This window comes from Abramis brama (assembly GCF_963993115.1).
Source record: "Abramis brama genome assembly, chromosome: 10".
In the NCBI taxonomy this organism is placed as follows: domain Eukaryota; kingdom Metazoa; phylum Chordata; class Actinopteri; order Cypriniformes; family Leuciscidae; genus Abramis; species Abramis brama.
In genome coordinates, this window is record NC_139972.1 from 18,975,429 (window position 1) to 18,989,753 (window position 14,325).

At 42.7% G+C, this 14,325-nt stretch overlaps 1 protein-coding gene across 1 annotated transcript in view; it reads right to left on the reverse strand.

Moving 5' to 3' along the window:
• Positions 1-14,325, reverse strand: part of kmt2a (lysine (K)-specific methyltransferase 2A) — a 30,055-nt gene that overhangs the window by 2,197 nt on the left and 13,533 nt on the right. Inside the window, exons 4-33 of the mRNA XM_084125540.1 lie at positions 14,116-14,293; positions 13,808-14,033; positions 13,652-13,713; positions 13,098-13,574; positions 12,762-12,832; positions 11,485-11,721; positions 11,250-11,396; positions 10,470-10,565; positions 10,261-10,381; positions 10,065-10,178; positions 9,485-9,669; positions 9,224-9,397; positions 8,939-9,049; positions 8,774-8,847; positions 7,804-8,009; positions 7,522-7,622; positions 7,275-7,412; positions 6,958-7,116; positions 6,745-6,862; positions 6,576-6,654; positions 6,335-6,495; positions 6,100-6,252; positions 1,541-5,999; positions 1,385-1,453; positions 1,227-1,303; positions 974-1,141; positions 765-839; positions 460-634; positions 194-301; positions 32-115 (exon numbers count right to left, since the gene is read on the reverse strand). Of these exons, the coding sequence (XP_083981666.1) occupies positions 32-115; positions 194-301; positions 460-634; positions 765-839; positions 974-1,141; positions 1,227-1,303; positions 1,385-1,453; positions 1,541-5,999; positions 6,100-6,252; positions 6,335-6,495; positions 6,576-6,654; positions 6,745-6,862; positions 6,958-7,116; positions 7,275-7,412; positions 7,522-7,622; positions 7,804-8,009; positions 8,774-8,847; positions 8,939-9,049; positions 9,224-9,397; positions 9,485-9,669; positions 10,065-10,178; positions 10,261-10,381; positions 10,470-10,565; positions 11,250-11,396; positions 11,485-11,721; positions 12,762-12,832; positions 13,098-13,574; positions 13,652-13,713; positions 13,808-14,033; positions 14,116-14,293 (8,603 nt within the window). The remainder of the gene's footprint in view (positions 1-31; positions 116-193; positions 302-459; positions 635-764; positions 840-973; positions 1,142-1,226; positions 1,304-1,384; positions 1,454-1,540; positions 6,000-6,099; positions 6,253-6,334; positions 6,496-6,575; positions 6,655-6,744; positions 6,863-6,957; positions 7,117-7,274; positions 7,413-7,521; positions 7,623-7,803; positions 8,010-8,773; positions 8,848-8,938; positions 9,050-9,223; positions 9,398-9,484; positions 9,670-10,064; positions 10,179-10,260; positions 10,382-10,469; positions 10,566-11,249; positions 11,397-11,484; positions 11,722-12,761; positions 12,833-13,097; positions 13,575-13,651; positions 13,714-13,807; positions 14,034-14,115; positions 14,294-14,325) is intronic.

Consider the following 14,325-nt stretch of genomic DNA (forward strand, 5'->3'; position numbering starts at 1 on the left):
CATTTTTGGTTTAAATAGAAAGTGTATATACCTGTAGACACCCACAGCTTCCCTGGATGCTTTCTTCAAGTGCCTGAACCTCACAGGCAGTGGCAAGTCCATGCTGGTGGCCCGTCTGTGAAAACACCAGGTGTTTTGATGCTTTAATCCATAACTGAAAAAAGGTTAGAACAGGGTCAGTAAGGTGACTCACCGTGCAGACTTCTGCTGCATCTCCTCCTCATCTTCCTCCTGGGGGTTGTACACAGGAGGCTGACGGTGTTTGGATGCCAGGAAATTAAACATGTCCAGAACTGATCGCCTGAAATTATGAATTCAAGCAGATAAAAGTCAGTTAGTTTCTAAAAGATTTCACATTCACAACAGTCCTTTGCACAATAGAAAAGGGTAACAAGTAATTCTGTAAAGATTTAAGATGCTCAGGGATCGGAAACAGACCACCCTGCCCATGACAAATACCTGTGGTACACCTCAGCACGGGCAGATCCATGAGGGTTGACAGGAGGATCTTCTGGCTCCTCAGGTTTATGGAAGCGGAACCTGTAGTTCCGGCAGTGCCTAGCTCCATACAACTGCTCCAGTAAAAACACTACAGCATCGTGAACAACACCCAGCATCTTTAACCCATTCACTCCTGAAAAAGAAAAGTGATTTGAAATACAAGATGTATTTCTCACGGGACAGCTTTCAGAACTTGCCAAATTAACATGATCAGTAAAACAAAATGTATAATGTTTACAATAAATGCTTTATGTTGTTTTTACCATCAAATGAAAGTGCCTTGAGTCTAGCATTGGACCGGGCTTCTTGCACTTTATCTGTTAGGGACTTCCAGGCCTCTGAAACAAAAAAGGATTTTGAAATAGGAAATTAATTTCACAGAAGACTGATTGTAATTATCAAACAAATGAACATTAAAATCCATATCGGGTCTAAACTTCGCATTACACATCATTATCTAGATCTTACTTACCCTCAATACTTTCACAGCGAATCTGAAATCCATCATCACTGCAGATTTCAAATATGAGCCCTTTCTTGGGCTTGTAGTCCAGAGAGGAGTCTCTCCCACTGTCCCTTTGATCAGGTGTTTCCACTGAGAATGCATTAGATCCTTTCCCATCACCCTTACTAGGTAGTCCTGCAAAAAATGTGACAAAAATGTATCTGTAACCACTGCAACATTTAACAGAGAGATAGACAGAAAGACCTGACCTTTTACACACCTGCAGTCTTTGGTTTCTCATTATGTGTGTCCATGGTTTTAAGAGCAGAGGAATCAGCTGTCATAGTGGCAGAGTCACTGTGAAAGGAAAAAGAAAAAGAGTTTAATTCAGTCAGATACCTAATTGAAAATTTAAGATTGATTCTTATTATTGTTTACCTCTTTTTTGAACCATTTTCATTTGACTGCCCTGTATCCATTGGCTCAGGTGATGAAAGTTCCCGATCACTACAAAAAGAAAAAAAGTTAGCACTTTTCAACTTTCTTTTACCACCAACAATAAGCAAGATGCATTATAAAATTTCAGACTCCTACCCTGGAAAACATGATAATTGGATTGCAGATGCGTCAACAGTTGGTGTATCTGACTGAAGTCCTTTGTGTTTCTTTCCACTGCTCTTATCTGGGCTTGGTCGAGGTCTTTTAGCCTTTTGCTTTCCTTTCCCAACAGTTGTAGAGGCTGCTCCAGCAGATAACTTTGAGGATTGTTGCTGATGTGGTGGTCGAGAGATGGGAGAGGTTCGTGAGCTCTGAGTGAGGACGCCAACGACATGACCTTTGTTCAGTTCTTGAGCGATTAGATTAGGGGCAAGAGCAACTTGACCAGCTGAACTGACATTTGGGTCAAGGGTTTTATCTGCCAAGACTCCTTTCTCCACCTGCTGGTTGACAGACATGCTTATGCTTTGGTTTGGGGGAAAAACACAGATGCTACTTGCAATGGATGTCTGGGCAGGATTAGTAAGATGAGGCATCATTGGGGTTCCTGAATGAAGAACCATCTGTTGCTCTGGAAGGCTCAGGTTGTGAGGGTTAATAAGGAGGTTACCTATAGATCCTGTGATCTCAGTTGAGCTAATGAGGCCTGGGGCGCTCAGCGATACAGAGCTTGCTCCTAAAAAGTTTCCAGGTGCACTGGAAGGCACCGACACCACATTCAAAACGGACTGAGTTGGGTTGAGCCCTGACACAGTACATGGGAGCAGGTGAGTTGAGGAATCATGTCCCAATATGCCAGACTGAGTTGTGGTTGAAATAGGCATGGGCTGTGGAAGGAGAGTAGGCTCCAAGTACATTACCCCTTGCTTTGGGCGTTTTATGATGTTAGGAATTTTTCTATGAGGTGTGGCAGTTGCAGTTATAGTCCCTAGTTCCATCAGGCCTGTCTGAGCAGGGATTCCTGCAGCAATTTGTGAAGGTGACAAGTTTATTATCATATTGGGCCCAACATCAGAAGGAGCAAGTGTGGGTTGAGTCTTTGGACGCGCCTGTTTCTTGCTCTTATGACTCTGAAGACGAGAAATTAGGCGTTTCTTGCCATGTCCAGAGGGGAGCATAGTCGGAGCTGGGGTGATGGAGGAAGCACTAGATACCATAGCAACACTAGGGGCATGATCATGCCTATGTCCTGCTTCTGTCACACCAATATGGGGATCATGGGAGGTGACTCCTATGATGAGGCCTGATGTGGTGCTAGGAATGACTGGCTGGAAACCAGTATGAGAAGTGCCTGTGAATGCATGGATTTGTGGGTGATGAGGTACAGGCACTAAACCTTTGCCGCCGGCAGGAAAAATGGACTGAGAGGTGGAGATGCTACCACTGAGGCCTGTCAAAACAGGGGCACTAGTGTTCATGACACCTGTTGCACTAACAGATGGTGCAATCTGGATCTTTTGGGATACACCATTGGGAAGAGTTTGCAATACATAGAGCGGCTGCAGATGCTGGTTTAACACTATCAGTTTCTCTGGGCCAGGCTTCAATTGAGTGGCGGTAGCTTGAACAGCAGAGCTTGCAATTGGAGTGGGACCTGAGCTAACAGTGGCAGCAGGGATGAACTTCTGACTCTGGAGAGGTAAGGTGGGTGAGCTGGGAAGACCTGGTGTGCTAGTAGTTCTCGTCAGATCTCGGCTTCCAGTCTCTCCCACAGGTTCTACTCCAGGACTTGTGATATGGTCGCCATCGATGCGTGCAGGAATGAAGTGTTCTGGGGTCATGTGACCTTCCGGAACCTGGGAATCAGTACATCTGTCCTGTGGGCTCTTGCTGGATACAGTGGACCCTGTTCTCGGTTTCTTCCCAATTTTCTCGACTCCCGATTCCTCTGTGGCCAGAGCCAACATAGTACGGTCGGGGGTCTCTGACATCAATGAGCCATGATTTTGATTATTTACGGTGGGACTTCGGGTTGTTAACACAGAGAGGTCTGAGGGCAGCTCAAGAGGAAGACCATATGACTCCTCTACAGCAATGGAGGTGTTCACCCCACTCTCGCCAGGTTCAGCACTGGCCAGTGGCTGAGTGAAATCTTCAAAAAGCATGTCCTTTCTTTGGTTAACATCCACCCCATAACTCTCATCTAAAGAGAATGGTTCAGCAGAAGGAGCTTCTGTCTGCTGTCCCAAAGACTGCATTGAAGGAGTATTGAGCACAAACTCCATAATATCAGAAGGCAGGATGTTACCACAGTCATCACTGTTGTTGTTATCAGAGTCAGACTTGAGGAGATCCGTGGTGAGTGACAACTGAGTTTCAAGGGGGTCTTGTCCTTGTGTTTTCACACTCCCTAATGGAAGACAGTTATCCTTCTGATTTTTACGACCTTCACGACTGTTACCACTTGTGTTATTTTCTGCCTCCTTCCCTGAGTCAATGGTTGATTTCTCTACCCTGCTTTCTCTACCCTTCCTTTTTGTTGAGCTTTTGTGTGTGGATGAAGTAGTAGCTGTGGTTGTGCTGCTAGTGCTTATACTAACGTCACTCTCAGAACCATCGTCCACACCATCCAGCTGGCCAATTTGTTGCAGCTCCAAATTCTTGGTAGCTGTTGATACCTCATCACTGTCATCTTCATGCTCCTTTGCCTGGTCCCTCAAGTACCTGTGGATCTGCGACCCTTTTCCCAAACACTGATCAATACCTGCAATAGATGGGAGACCAGAGTTGGGGTTTATTATGGTGCGTGTGAAGTTGTAATAATACGTGTCCTTATTTGAACCAATTCCTCCTTCTTCATCTTCTCCACTGTCTGCTGAAGATGATGTGCTCATATCATCTGCCCCATCGACTTGTCCTTCAGCTGAGCGCTTGCTGCTCCCAGTCCGCTTCTTCATGGAGATTTCACCACTTCTGTAGAAGGGTATGTCTTCTTCACCATACGACCGGACACCGTAGAAAGGGGTTAGCCCAAAGAACATGTTCGATCGAGCACGAGCACTCCGCCTTGGGTATCTGCGTTTTGCTGAACCTGCCGAACCATCACTATCCTCCTCGTGGTGCTTATCGATGCTGCCTTCGTCCTCTAAATTATTGTCCTCCCCATCATCAGCACACTGGTGATCCAACAGATGCTCCTCAGGATCATCCGGGTGGATGTGGCTGTCTGATTCAGAGCTTTCAGAACTTGCAGATGGGGAGAAAACCACTGCTCGGGAGGACCTTCTTTGGGGGCCCTGGTTGCTAGGGGTAACAGAAGTGTAAGTGTTGGTGTTAGGGGATATGCTGACAGCTTTGGTACCGTTAGGATCCATTTTCTGAGACAATATAGGCAGCCTCTCAGTTTGTTTCTTCACCACTGGAGTAACCTCTTTGCTTGATTTAGGGTGTACCTGTTGTGGTCTAATACCTCTCTCACCTCCTGCTTTCGGCTGAATAGCATCCATGGCTGAACTATGCTTTTTCTCGAAGCTAAATCTCTCTTTGGACTTTAATGGTTTCTCCACTTCCTTCTGATCCAATTTATTAACTTCCACTGTACCAGATCCCGTGTTGCTGCTCAGTGCGGTGTCTTTATTGCTAATGTTGTGAGGAGGTGGACCCTGACCTTGTGTTTTGACATTACCGCTTTTAGAGTTGCTGTTGAGAACTGGGTTTCGGTTCTGAGGAGTCTCTTTTCTTTCTTTTGAAACATCCCTGCTCACATTCATTTTGACTTTGGAGTGTTTTTCTTTGGTGCTAGAGGTTCCATGACTAACAGTCACGGCAGCACTTGCCTGGAAGCCACGCTTTATTTCTTCATCGCCCACCTTGGTACCAGACGACCAGAGAGGCTTCATTGCCGCTGCCGCAGCTGGGCCAGACGCATAGTCATGAGACTTCCTACTCCCACTTTTGCTGTAAACCGATTGCAGAGACCCAGTCTTTCCTGAGTCTTTTGATGCAGCCATTGATGTCACATTTCCTTCCTTGATTGGATTAGCTTTGTCTTTTGGAAGAGTGGCAAGTGGATGACTGGACATAAAAGTGGCTCCAGCTGGTAGGTCAGTATCTTTAATAGCTTGTTTCCCTTTCTCGGTTTTTAAACTGCCACTTCCTCTCTGATGTCCTGTCAAAACTGCAGTTCCGAGAGGTGGTGACACTTGATTTACACTAGCTGGTTGCGATGACTTCAAACTCTCAACATCAGACTGCTTTTTGGATGCCTCTCTACTACAATCTATTCTTTCAATGAAACCAAAACCGATTCGACGCTGTGCTCCGCTGTTTACTGAATTTGCCTCTCGATTGTGAGATCTCTCTCCAGATGGTACTCTTCCTTTCTCTGTGTCCCTGGGTAAAGGTTCCTTAGAGGTTGAGGACAGGGAAGGGGCAGATGAATTGCCTGTCTGAATGGATCCTGTGCCTCCCTGTGGAGGGGAGAAAAGCTTTTGCCTAGGTTGTTGAGTGGAGATGGAGGAAGTGCTGTGTCGACGAGATCCGATGCTTCGTAGACTGGAGTTCAGCAGAGGGTCCCCCACAGTCACAATCTCATGGGCTAAACTACTAAAACCATCTAAAGGGGAGAAAATACATTGAACAACATTTAAAAAAAAATTGAGAAATTTTAATAAAGGAGATAAAGCAATATAAATACTGTATATAGTAACTCAAACCTGGGGAGGGAAGTGGTCTGGTTGAGGGAGAACGATTACATGGTGGGTAGCTGGGGTGTCTGTTCCTAAAATAAACCCTTTGTTTCGGTGTGGAAGGCACATTTGATGGTTTTATGGAATCTGTGGGTCCAGGCAAAGCAGCATCCACTTCAGCTGAAATGTTTAATAATTATCAGTTTTTAAAATGCCAACAAAATGACTCAATGAGGACTATAATAAATCTAAATCTACTTACATGAAACAGGTGGAGGACTATGAGCAACTGTGTGGTTCTCCTCTTGAGCTACTGTGTTGTTATTGAAAGTTTCGGTCATCGTGGGGCGGCACACTAAAATTCTGCATTTATAAACGCATCGCTTACGGGCATCTAGAGTGCTCCAGTAGACCCTTGAGCATCTGTGTAAATAGATCAAATGGTCATTTCATTTTATATCTTATGTTTACTGAAATACAACACTGTAATTTCAAAGACTTACTGGTATCCCACAGGAAACAGCTTCCTCTCACAATCTGACAGTTCAGTTAGCATACCAAGACAGTCAATGGTCATAGACCCTGACCAAAACAAAAGTGACATTTCACTTTGATGTAGAGCACTTTGTTTATTAGTTATCAATAGCAAGTACAGTGCAAAGACATACATACCTATCATCATGTGGATATTATCTGGTTCAAGCCCATTAACAATTTTTTTCCTCAGACTGATTCCCTCAAAGTCCACAACGACCCTTCGAGTCACTTCAAAGCCAGACTCTGGCACCGCCTTTAAAAAAGGTTTATTATTTATAATAAATTCAACACTTCACAACAAATATACAAAAACATAACTTGCTTACTGATGCATGCATGATTCCTTACCTCGCCCTTTATAAGATCTCTGTGATGCTGACAGTAAACCTTCTTGTCCTCTAAAAAGGCACACTGCTTCTGACGTGCACACATGAAATGGTAGTTGTTGGTACAGGAGGTCAGACAACAACTCACCGTAGCTCCGGGTTTGTGACAGTTCTCACATTGCTGAAAAAGCAAAGCATAATGCAATCTGTTTTTGGGTGGGGAAAGATTTTTTGCCTATAGCCTTTTTAGTAGGCTTATTCAGCAACAAAATTACATAAATGTGTATTATGGCACTGTAACTCAATCTAAGCCATGTGTCGTGTTTGTTAATCGTGTACCAGCTGTTTGCCTCGGCCGACTGCCATGTGGACATTTTTGAGAGCACCATCAACATCCTCGAACACCTCTGCTGACCACAGTGCACAGTTCACATGGGCCCACTCATTCTGGCCAATATAAAGCAGTCTCCCACAGTCCTAGAAAACAGATTACCCAAAGTCTTACAAATCAAAATTAAAATACAGTATAATTAAAAATCCATATCTATACATGCTAATGTATTCTTTTTGGTTGGTGATTACTCACGTTTGTGTTCTCATCTCCATAATTCAGACAAAGCGCACACTGTCTATTGTCACCAACACCAGGAGGAGGGGGAATCACAGGGCTGTCTTCAGGGCTGTGGTCTGAAATCAAAAGAAATATTCCTGTGTTACTTATCTACATACACTAACACTTTAACTTAGTTTGAACTGAAAAATAATCAGAATGAAATAGAATGTAGTTATTTGTCTCCTAACAGTATGTACCACACAAGTAGTTCCTTTACATGTTAGTTTTTATAGTGCTTTAAAGCAACTTTCTCACCATGGATAAGCATGGGGGGTGGAGGAGGAGGTGGTGTGGGGGCCATCAGGGAATTGGGTTCTCCTGGGGCTTTAGGATGGGGAGCTGGGATGATCTTTTTCATGAGCACAGGCTGCTCAGCCCTGGCTATCTCCTCCCTCTCCTGCCACTGGGCATAGTTGTGATCCAAAGAAGGGGGCAGAACAGCATTGGGAAGCAGTCCACTACTGCAAAGATACAACCCTGTCTTGTTAGTCATGTCTTTGTTACACAACATTGTTTAATTACCTAACATATGAACAAATGTATGTTACCCAGTAGTACCCTTCAAAAAAGTTCAATGTCACATAAATATACACTAAATTGCCTAGGTGCTCAATGGCAGTGAGAGGAGGAAAGTATGCAATAGAAAAAAAAGTGGCAAAGGCCAAATAACAATAAATAAATAAGACTAAAAGCTCATATCATAATTGCAAAATGAAATATAAACATTGCTCATTAAAGACACTTTTCAAAATCAGGCATGCGCGCACACACACACACACACACACACACACAACACACAACCTTTGCACTCTTAATAATTCATGGTAACAAATTAAGTATACAAACATGCAAACCAAATGCCAACCACAAGACTTGTCAAAGCACCCATGTGAAATGTGACACTGCCTGTCGACCTCAAACAATGGAACTAGACCATACAGGCTGCATTCCCTATGGAAAGGTGATAGTTCTGCTCCAGAAGAGAGCAAAGAATAGACAGACACTCGACAGTGAGGTTGTTTTCGATGCTCATACTAGCTTAACTGGTCCCACTATTCACCATCAAACTAAACATAGTTTGTTCCTGAATTTAGTTCTGAAAATTGTTTCTGACCAAAGAATTTAAATAGAATGATTCAAAGTCAAAATGTAGAGAATGATTCAAAGTTAAAATGTAGAATCAAACAAATTGAAACAAATCATTAGATGCATGGGAAAGACTCACTTAGAAGAGACTTTGCACGTCTCCCAGAATTTGGACTCCTTCACCTTGTACCATGGAAAGATTCGGTCCATTTGCTGTAACAAATAACAGTAACATCAGAAACAATAATGTAGGACTGCAAGATGTTCCATTGTCAGAATTGTGTGTCCACCAGCTTTTCCTCACCAAGATAAAAAAAGACTTGAGCATGCTGTTGGCTTTCCTGCTCTCTAGCTGACCTCCGTCTGAATTGAAGGCTGTCTGGATGATTTTCACAATGTCATCACTGAACTCCAGCTGAAAGAGAGGAGCAGAAATTGACACCTGGCCTTCACATGTATTTGACCGGTATATGAACCCTGCAGCATTAGAGGCTCAAAAGGCAGCAGGTAATCTTTCAAAGAGGAATAGAAAGATAAAAGCTTTTTGCTTTAAAGTGTTTCAAAAAAGGACATATTTATAAACTCTTACCACTGATTTATAGCATCCAGAATCCATTTTCTTCTCCACAGACTCCAAATCGAGAGGCAAATCATTTGGTGGAGAGACCTCCGTCAGCACAGGGGGGTCAGGGCCCTCTGGGGAACGGCGTGAGGGAAGGCTCTCTTCTGTCTCTGGGTTCAACTCAGGTGGCTTCATAACCGCCTGAGACAAAGAAGATTGTGCAATTACTAAGTTTGGTGGTGAAAATATAGCTGGTGAGAACTTCTAGGATTGGAGAAGGCAATTCACCTGTCTGTAGCGAAGCAAGTGTGTGGATGTACGGGAGTTGAGCAGGGAGGTGAGAACTTGCCGCATGGATTTCTGAATTTCTTTCTCCAAGACGGCCCGCCACTCAGCGGGATGGGGCTCAGTGCAGTTTGTGCAGGTGTAGACCACACTCTCAGGCAGGTTAGACAAGAGCTCATACATATCATCTAAATATATAAAGAGAAAGATTACCTATATAGTGGTGTATTACAGAAACATCAAAAATCTAGAATGCTACCTTATCTTTAATAACCATAGCCATGTTAGAACTGATCAGATCTTAACTAAATACTTACACTACCATTCAAAAGTTGTGGTTGGTAAGACTGTTAAATGTTTTTAAAAAGAAATCTCCTTAAGGCTGCATTTATTTGACCAAAACTACAGTAAAAACAGTAATATTGTGAGAAATTTTGAATAAATTTTAATATATATTTTTTATATTTTAACATGCAATTTATTCCTGTGATGTTAAAGCTGAAGCAACAACTTTTATTAGTTGAATGTCATGGTGTAATGCCACAAGACAGATAAGAGATGTTGAGAATAACAGATAATTCACCGGTTAAACTTTCACATTTGGCATGGACCCAGCAATCACACTTCCTGCACTTCATCATTTTGCTATCACAGTCATCGTCATCATAGCACTTATTACAGAGTGGGCAGAAGTTGCCTGGGAGAAGAAAAACATTGATTACATAGTTAAGTGACAGTTTAGAAACATACAATAAACATCCAGGATGTATAGCACTGACCTTTAGCTAAGAGTTTGGCACAGTCATGACACAAAGAGAAATCATGTGACCACTGGGCATCCCAGGCCTTCCCTGGTTTGGTGGCTCCACAACTCTTGCAGCACACACACTTGGTGCAAATCTGTGGCAGAAGGAAAAATAATTATGGGAGAATGTAGCAAAAATATAACAGATGTTACAGACATCTAGGATTGAGAGTGTGCAAGTACCCAGACTCTTTTCTTCTTGGTGGGTCTGGTAGGGTGGTTGGGTCCCAGGCACTCAGGGTGATAGCTGTTTCGGCACTTGTCACACTCCAGTAGCTGCTAGATGATGGAAATAATAAAATGTTTAGTTCTGATACCATCAAGGTATTAAGCATTAGTCATTTCTGAAGGTTTTGGGAGTGGCCAGGGGCTTGGTTATTAAATTTATCGAAAAGAAATGATAATTTCAGTGAGATGACATGTATTTTTTATTTCCATTTTTTATTTTTTACCAAATGAAGACATTTATCGTTGATACGAGCGGACTCATGCTTGGAGTATTCAACTTTTTTATTAATCTTTAACCATTACATCAGAATGTTACAACCTTTTCGATCTGATGGTCATATAACGTAGCATTGTGTGAAATAAACTCTTTAAGAATAATATCAATCTGTCTCATACTGTTTACAGTAGTGTGTTAAAACTTTTTTCCATTAAATCTGGATGTTTTAAAACTTTCCTCCCTCTGTTCCAAAAGTGTCTTTTAAAAATCCCTTCTGTTGATATTGGAAGCACTTTATTATTCCCATGATCAGAGACTCTGAAATACTAAATTTTGTACTTTAGGAGAAAGCTTTGAAACAAATACCTGCCATTGAGTTACTTGCATAGTAATTCTTCTATTAGTCTCCCTTATTTAAATTTTACCTTTTTTGTAATGCATTTTTGCAGACATTTCTGGATTCTAAAACATCTTTGATCTATATCGTGACAGAAATGTAAATTAATAGAAAGTCTTACTTTTGTTTTCTGATACTTCCGACCACAGACATGGCAAAAGCGGCATCGACGACAACACCAGTTCTCCCACTGTTCCTCATGGGGGCGTTCTGTCTCCCCCAAGCAGAAGAGGTGGAAGGGTTCACAGCACACCTGGCAGAAAACAAACTGAAGAAGACAAACCATAAGAACACATCTCATAATTTGTTTTGCCTTCAATTCATGAGACAGGAATTACAAACAAAAGACAGCCCACCTCTACATTACCACTGCTGGCACAAAGAAAGCACACCACCGGCGGGGTGATTGGCACAGAGGTGAGAATGCTGAGCCCACCCATCTCCCACACATTCTCAATGTCATAGTCCTCCTTGAAATCAACTCTGATTCGATGCACTCCATCGCAGGGCGCTTTCTGCTTGGCGGTGCCCCCAGGCGAAGGAGTGCTCTGGGAGTTTAAAGTACTGCTGTCTAGTTTGGGTATCTGTTTCTCCTGTAAACAATGCATTTATATTACATTGGGACATATGCAAGACGCTTTTACCCAAAGTGACTTAGTGTATTAAAGGTGCATTTTGTCAGTATGTGCATCCCCTGGGAATTGAACCTTTGAATTTTCAAAAATGAGTTATTTTCACACTCTCTACCTTCAAATAATGTATGATTTGCTGGAATCAGACAAAAAAGTACTGAGCTACACCTGTTTGACGTCGATAGAGTCAGCAAAGTCAGTTTTGAGAAAAATCAAGTTTAAGTTTTCTGAAGGTTCCAAAACAAAAAAAATCACCTAGCAACCATATCTTAAAATCCCTGGTAATAACACCAAATTTGGCACACACCGAGTTATAATAGAATATATTCAACTTTTTTTCCCCATGATACCACAATTGTTTGATTAACATTAATGAAACAGACATCCTTTATATTAAAACCTACTTATCGCACGGATCTAAAATAATGTTACACATCAGATGTTTTTCCCCAACAGTTAACCAAACGTTCACCCAAGACACAACAGATAATGTTTGTGTGAATACTCGCCAAGACAGATGTTTTGAAATACTGTAATTCTGTGTATGCGTGTATATCGGGACCGCACGCTGTCTATGGCATCTTTGTGCGTATGCGTCGGATTTGTCAGTCAGCGTGAGTAAGATAGTTTTTCATGGACAAAGGAAAGTAGTACCTTTCCTTTGTCCATGAAAAACTATCTGGAGTACTGAAACTCTCAGAAAACATACAAATAAAGATATTTTTCGATGTTTAATTGCTATTTGGAGCACTGGGATCGCTAGACGAGGGCTTATTGAACTACTTTTTGTGAAAACCTGTAGCTCGAAATGATCCTGTTTGCATTCCGACTCCTTCTGCCAGCACGGGTCACATTTGTGCTATGAATCTGAATCTCAGAATTATCAACATCACAAAGAAAATCAACCACTATTCATAGGGGGAAGAGGCAAGAGACAAAACTGTTTTCGTAAAAGTTTATGACAAAAAAATAATACAAATCTGTCTGCAAGATCTGCTTACCTTTTCTTTTGGTTTAGGCTTGAGTGGTTGAACACATCGAGAGGTCTGTTTCTTTAGCTTTGCTTCGGATGCTAAAAGATGACATGACCATAAAACAAAAACATTAAGGCTATGTTAAGTCAGGGGTGTCCAATCCTGCTCATGGAAGGCCATCTTCCTGAAAAATTTAGCTACAACAGACCGGCCCGGAAATTTCTGGTGATCCGGACCTTGATTAGCTGATTCAAGTGTTTAATTATTGCTGGAGCTAAACTCAGCTGGAAGGTGACCCTCCAGGAGCAGGAATGGACACCCTCTGTGTTAAGTTAGCAACAGTAAATATTCTCATCTCTTTACCTGTGTCTGCTGCAGAGCTGGATTGACTTTGTTGCTGAGATTTCTTCTTGGGCTCAGTGGGCTGGGACTTTGCAAGACCTTCCTTTTTTGCTGGCATTTGGCTTTGCTGCTGCAAGGACTGCTGGGACTGTGCTGGTGGGGAAGATGGGGCAGCGTGCAGGGAGGTGGGTGAAAAACTGGGCTGCTGCTTCCGTTCCTTTCTAAAGGCTGAGCTCAAAGGGGTCTGAGATTGCTTGGGGTCGTCAGAAGCACTAAAGAGCAGAAGGTCCTTTGGGGAGACAGCTGGTGAAGATGGTGATGAAGGTTGCGTTTGCTTTTGTTTGTCCTCTCCCTGTGAAGGTGGTGGAGTTTCACTTTTCTTATGGGGAGGGTCATCCTTTGGAGGAGGGCCTGGCTTGGGGCTTGATTCAGAACACTGGGATTTGTGATGGGAATCCTTTTTTTCAGTCAATTTATTCCTCCTCTTGTCCTTTTTACCTAAATTCAATGCAAAAAGACAATTAATTGAAATATAAGAGCATCTCTGACTTATAAGGTATTCTGAGAAAACAGACCTTTCGCCTGCTTCTGAAGAAACTTTGACGGCATCCACTGCAAGTTCTGACACTTCCGTACTCTGCGATGACAAACACAAATGTTTACAGGCAATTTTAGGGTGCAAAGGTTCAGAAACCCACAATTTATTATATTTATAACAATTTCACACTCACTTGCAACACTGCTTTTTAATATTGCGGCCCCCAAATTTGGGCTTATCCAGGCAGTTGGTGCAGACCCCACAGTCATTTGGGACTTGGCAGCCTGGACACTGCCCGCAGCGTCGAGAGCGCCGGCCCTTTCTGGGTGGGGCCTCATGGACAGTTTTCTGCCTCGTTACTGGCTTAATAGGAGGTGTGGGTGGCTCCGCCTCCTCTGATCCCGCCACTGATGATTTGTCTATTCAAATAGATCATTAAAGATTTAAAAACAATGTCACTTTTTTCAACAAAATCAAACTAGTTCTAAGATGTTTTCTCACCATCATTTCCCATGGAAGACAAGATCTTTTCTCTCTCCTCCCATGGCAAGGCACTAAGGGTAGGCATATCATCTGGGAACACAGCACGATTGCGACCCAGAGCTACAGCTGCACGACGACACACATGCTTAATGCGTGGACCACGGACTGACGTCTCAGAGGAGTCACTCTCTTGACCCTGGACAGGACAAACAAATGGAAATGACCTTT